The sequence below is a fragment of the Chiloscyllium plagiosum genome, chromosome 42 (genome assembly GCF_004010195.1).
Source record: "Chiloscyllium plagiosum isolate BGI_BamShark_2017 chromosome 42, ASM401019v2, whole genome shotgun sequence".
NCBI classification, from domain to species: Eukaryota; Metazoa; Chordata; class Chondrichthyes; order Orectolobiformes; family Hemiscylliidae; genus Chiloscyllium; species Chiloscyllium plagiosum.
In genome coordinates this window covers 739,045-744,439 of record NC_057751.1, presented here as the reverse complement: position 1 = coordinate 744,439, position 5,395 = coordinate 739,045, and the positions used below count along the sequence as shown (strand labels likewise).

Here is a 5,395-nt window from a genome sequence, read left to right as displayed (position 1 = left end):
TGCCCTTCACAAAACCTTGCTGACTATCCTTGATCACATTATTCCTATCCAGATGTTCATAAATCCTATCCCTTACAATTCTCTCTTAGACTTTGCCCACAACAGAAGTGAGACTCACCGGCCTATAGTTACTAGGGTTATCCCTATTCCCCTTCTTGAACAAGGGAACCACATTTGCTAGCCTCCAATCTTCTGGCACTACTCCTGTAGACATCGAGGACATAAAAATCAAGGCCAATGGTTCTGCAATCTCCTCCCTTGCTTCCCGGAGAATCCTAGGATAAATGCCATCAGGCCCAGGGGGCTTATCTATTTTCACCCTTTCCAGAATTTCCAACACCTCTTCTCTACATACCTCAAAGCCATCCATTCTACTTAATTGTGACTCAGTACTCACATTGACAACAATGTCCTGTTCCTGATTTCATGCTTGTTTCAGAATCCTTGGGGTTTCAAAGTTTGCGCTCTGAGTTGAAGCCAGAGATTATTACTGGAGTGTAACTGCAGTCTGATTGTGATGAGAAATTTATAGATCACTTTAAACAGACTTTAGAAAGACATAAGCATTTACCAAGTGCGGTGATGACAGGAATTCTGTAGTAATGCTTGTTCTCGACGGTCGATATATCAGCACTTGGATGATCATTTCCTGTGAGACAATTGTTAATTGTGAGTAAAGTATTTTGGAACAAGTTATGATACAATGGTTTCTCAATGGCCTTGGTTTGAATACATGTCCCATAAAGATCACAGGTACACACAATGTTACTAACCCAGTAAACATGTGGGGTAGGAATTGCCCATTGGTTTCATGGTCCTTGCTGTCAAGCACAAACACGGATGGTCAACCCATGCTGTGTGAGGACCAGTCACTTGCCAGTGATTTTCCCTAAATGGGCCATTAATGACCAGGGGACAGGCTCACCATCCTAATTCCAGATAAGTAAAGAAACTTTCTTCTCTCAGTCATTCCATGGAATGTATTTACCACAGAGCACTGTCAAGGCTGAGTTGTTAAGTGTATTCAAACTGTCAGAAACAGAGTTTTCATCAGCAAGGGGATTAAGGGTTATGGGAAAAAGGCAAGAAATTGGAGTTGAGGATTATCAAATTTGCCATGATCTGTTGAAGGGAGAAGCAGATTTGATGGACTGATGGCGTTCAGGCCTCTCTTTGTTTCTCTGTCATGATTTTAAAAACATTGGCTGGCTCTCTAGGTTAAACAGCCGATAAGAGATTCTGTTACTTGAAAGCAGCAACAGAATGTAAGGCATTTAACAGATACTCTAATAGCACAGAATTCCTTCAGTACTGACCCTCCGACAGTGTGGCACTCCCTCTGTATGGACCCTCCAATAGTGCAGTGCTCAGTCGAAGTGGTGCTCCCTCAGTTCTGACCTTGTGACAGCACAGCACACTTTCAGGACTGACCCTGTGACAGTGCGGCGCTCCCTCAGTACTGACCCCCTGACTTACTCAGTGTTACACTCTGTACTAAGGCGGGCGTTTTACCCAAGACCAACTCGGGAAAGGGGTGAACATCCTTGACCTCCTTTGTCAGAGAAGAGAGCACTGCCCATTTGATCATAATTAACACATCTCATTATGTGGTCTGAGTATCTGATCCTTGATTGAAAAGGAAAATCAAAATCATTGAGAATCTCACAGCTGTAGCCCACTGTCTGGTGTGTGATTGAACATGAACACCAAAGGATTGGTACCTAATTAACTGAGTTATCACTGGCTCATTTCTCAGTTGGCACACTTCCAGTGGCTGTCAGTTGTAGTGCATGTTAATTCATGTTTTGGTGTCTGATATTCTGTTCTACTCTTCTGGTTTGTACAATAAACACTGAGATAAGACAAGTCGAGTAATTAAGACTACAGAGTCTGATGTACAGAAAAGAAAGTCAACTCACATTTCATTTAGAAATGTCATCTCCTTATCATGGAGAAGTGTACATCTGAAGCCCTGTCATAGTAGATTTGTCCTGACATCCACTCTCCTCCCTCTTACCTATTCTCATCATCCCCAGCCCTTCAATTTGGGGGTGTGCAGCATTTAATAGATGATGTACCTGACTAGTTTCCAGCTTCAGATGCAGATCAGCCATGTTCTGATGCTGCACCAACCAGTGTTTTGGTCATTAAAGATTCCCAATGTTCAAATTGTGTTCTTTTGTGCATATGTCTTTGATTTCCTTGCAGATTTGCTCCTTTATTTCTCCATCATTATCTGGAGACCTATGAAGATCCCAAAGTTATAGTCTTCCTTTCCTACCTTCTGAAATATAGCAAAATGGATTCTGTCCTTGCCCAGCATGGGTCCCTGTCTTTTTCCAACATTGCAATGTCTTTGCGAATCAGTGCTGCTATACCATTTTCTTTTCTGTGTTGTGTATCTTTTTGAAACACATTGTATCTTGCAATATGTAGTGCCCAATTCTGTCTCAACTTCACCTGTTTCCATTCTCTATATGAGGCTATTTGTGTTTGAAGTTCACGAACTGAATTCTGCAGTTTGTCCACTTACATAAGTGCAATCGAAACCTATCTCTGTATTCATCATAGTCCTCCTTCATCTGTTCCAGTATGAAAAGTCGTACTTCCTTGCTGATGACTGTTCAACATTTTCACTTTATTGGCCTTATTCTTCTTTGCTAGCTTATTATTCTCCGAATAATGTAGTTTAAACCACCCGTCACTCGGCAAGTTACTCCTGTTGTGATTACAATGAGGTCAATCAGGTAGACCTGAAAATATGAGCTCCATGTCCAATCTGGTCCAATCAGGGAGCCTTTGCTGACAGAGAAGAGCAGGAGTGTTCGACATCCTGTTCACTCGTGAGAGCTGGTTCTGTGGAAGCCAGACCAGTGTCAAGGACTGTCCTTGTGCAAATAAAGGGTGACTTGGTGACAGCGTATTGGCCTCTGCTGAGTTATTTCAACTACATCAAGGTACTTTAATATCTCATAACTTAAAATTTCTTAAACATTCAGCTCGTAAGCAAAGGTACCTGCAGCAGATTCCAATAACATGTCACTGATGTCCATGGATTCTTCAAAAAGCATTGCCTTGAGATTGAGTGTTGCTAAGATACACTCCTTGTCTTCCAGGGTCTTCTCCTGCAAATTGGTCCGATTTGATGAGATAATGACGGTCATGTCGCAGGAACTGATGCCAACTGCTTTTAAATCAGCACGACATAATGGTGAGCCCTGTATCAAAGGCCATAAGGTCATGAGACATAATCTTTTATCAATATTCAAAGATTCTAAAACACTGACTATGCTTGTTCTGACAACAAAAAGCCAATGCAGCAAGTGAGAGAGAAAGTGTATATCTCTAAGTGTTTTCACGGCTAGTCAGATACTCTAATTTTTGTCCTGTCACAAACATGGCAGGTAATTTGCACAAAGGAAGACCCACAAAATAATAACAGGGTTAGCAATGAGTTCTGCTGCACTGTCACTGAATTATTTGATAAGATGTACTGCACTGTCCAAAAGTCAGTACTGAGAGACTACTGCACCTTTGGATGTCAACTTGAGGCTATGTTTATCCTCTGATGCACATTGGGACTGTGGGATGACCAGAAATCATTCATATACTCATTACTGTTTATGGGAGCTTGCTGTAGACTGAATATCTGCTTTGACTGCTTCACAGTTTTGGCTTCAGTCTGGTTCAACTTTATTGATTGTAAAATGATTCAACTTGTCCCGAGATTGTGAAAGGTGTGGTGGAAATGCAAATTTTCGCTTTTTGAAAGCGATTGTTCTGAAATGATGTAATCAAATCTTAGGTCTTAATGCCCTGATCTTCTAATTTGGAGATGATGTTGTGGCCTGCATTTCATGTATCAATATCCCTCTCTGTGCTCACAGGGACATTCCACGTTGTTCAGCCTGCTAAGGAATAAGAGTGTCTCTTGCTCTTGCACTTACCGGTAAAATGAAGATCTTGGGGAAGTTGCTGATGGTTGGCCACTCCTGGTTTATGTAATCCAGAGAGCCCACAAACACAATGGCCTTGAGTTCATCGTAGGCGAAGCTGCTTGCCCGTAGAGGCATAACAAAGTTGCGCAGCCCTATCCCAGGGTACTGTGCTTCCCCGAAGATGCAGACTATCACGTGTCTGGAGAGTTGCAGTCTCGTTGCCATTGCACGATTCTGTAAGTAGGAACATTGGGACAGGATTTTATTTAAACGGATACTTCTTGTGATCAGGATCAAACTTGGAAAACAGGAGGAATCCATTCAACCTCTCGAGCCTGTTATACAATAGATAAGCAGAAGATTGCACCTTAGTTTTACTTATTGCAGAAGACAGTTAAACCTGCCCAGAACTGGGCGCTGAGTGATAGCAGTGGTTACACATGTGGAAGTAAATGAAACAATAAAACAAAATAATCAACAAGATTTCAGAGAGGAGATTGTCCTGACTAACATCTCTCTCTCAACCAGGCTTAGGACGATTCTTCAGCCCATTGCTGTCTCTGGGTTTTTCTTCACACAGACCAGCAGCTATGTGTGTTTTGCAGCTACAAGCGTCATATCAGAAACTAGAGAAGGGCATATGAAAGTCACTCAACATGGCAACTAACAAAATGAAATCATGCTTTATGTTCCTCCTGCAGGATGTTTGAGGGAGGGGTGACCACCAATGCTCCTGCCGACTTCATCTGCAGGAAGTGCAGCCAGCTCCAGCTCCTCACAGACCGCGTTAGGGAACTGGAGCTGGAGTTGGATGAACTGAGGATTATTCGAGAGGCTGAGAGGGTGATAGATAGAGGCTACAGGGACATAGTTACGCCAGAGAACAGAGGTAGCTGGGTAACAGTTAGAGGTGGGAAGGGGAGGAAGCAGGCAGTGCAGGGATCCCCTGTGGTCGATCCCCTCAACAATAAATATATCGCTTTGGATACTGTTGGGGGGGATGGCCAAGCAGGGGTAAGCTGCAGTGACCGGGTCTCTGGCACGAAGTCCGGCTCTATACTTAGAGGGACAGACAGGCGGTTCTGTGGACATGGGCGAGACTCTCGGATGGTTTGTTGCCTCCCGGGTGCCAGGGTCCGAGATGTCTCGGACTGTGTCTTCAGAATCCTTAAGGGGGAGGGTGTGCAGCCAGAAGTCGTGGTGCACATTGGCACCAACAACATAGGTAGGAAGAGGGGTGGGGAGGTCATTCAGGAGCTCAGGGAATTAGGCTGGAAGCTAAAAGCTAGGACAGACAGAGTCGTCATCTCTGGGTTGTTGCCAGTGCCACATGACAGTGAGGCTAGGAACAGGGAGAGAGTGCAGTTGAACACATGGCTGCAAGGCTGGTGTAGGAGGGAAGGCTTCAGATATTTGGACAATTGGACTGCATTCTGGGGAAGATGGGACCTGTACAA

The 5,395-nt window shown here is 43.7% G+C and overlaps 1 protein-coding gene across 1 annotated transcript in view; it reads right to left on the bottom strand.

The window, feature by feature from the left end:
- LOC122542962 (calcium-activated potassium channel subunit alpha-1-like) overlaps nt 1-5,395 on the bottom strand; it is a 108,174-nt gene that overhangs the window by 16,602 nt on the left and 86,177 nt on the right. The window contains exons 22-24 of the mRNA XM_043681103.1: nt 3,948-4,172; nt 3,017-3,218; nt 572-649 (exon numbers count right to left, since the gene is read on the bottom strand). Of these exons, the coding sequence (XP_043537038.1) occupies nt 572-649; nt 3,017-3,218; nt 3,948-4,172 (505 nt within the window). The remainder of the gene's footprint in view (nt 1-571; nt 650-3,016; nt 3,219-3,947; nt 4,173-5,395) is intronic.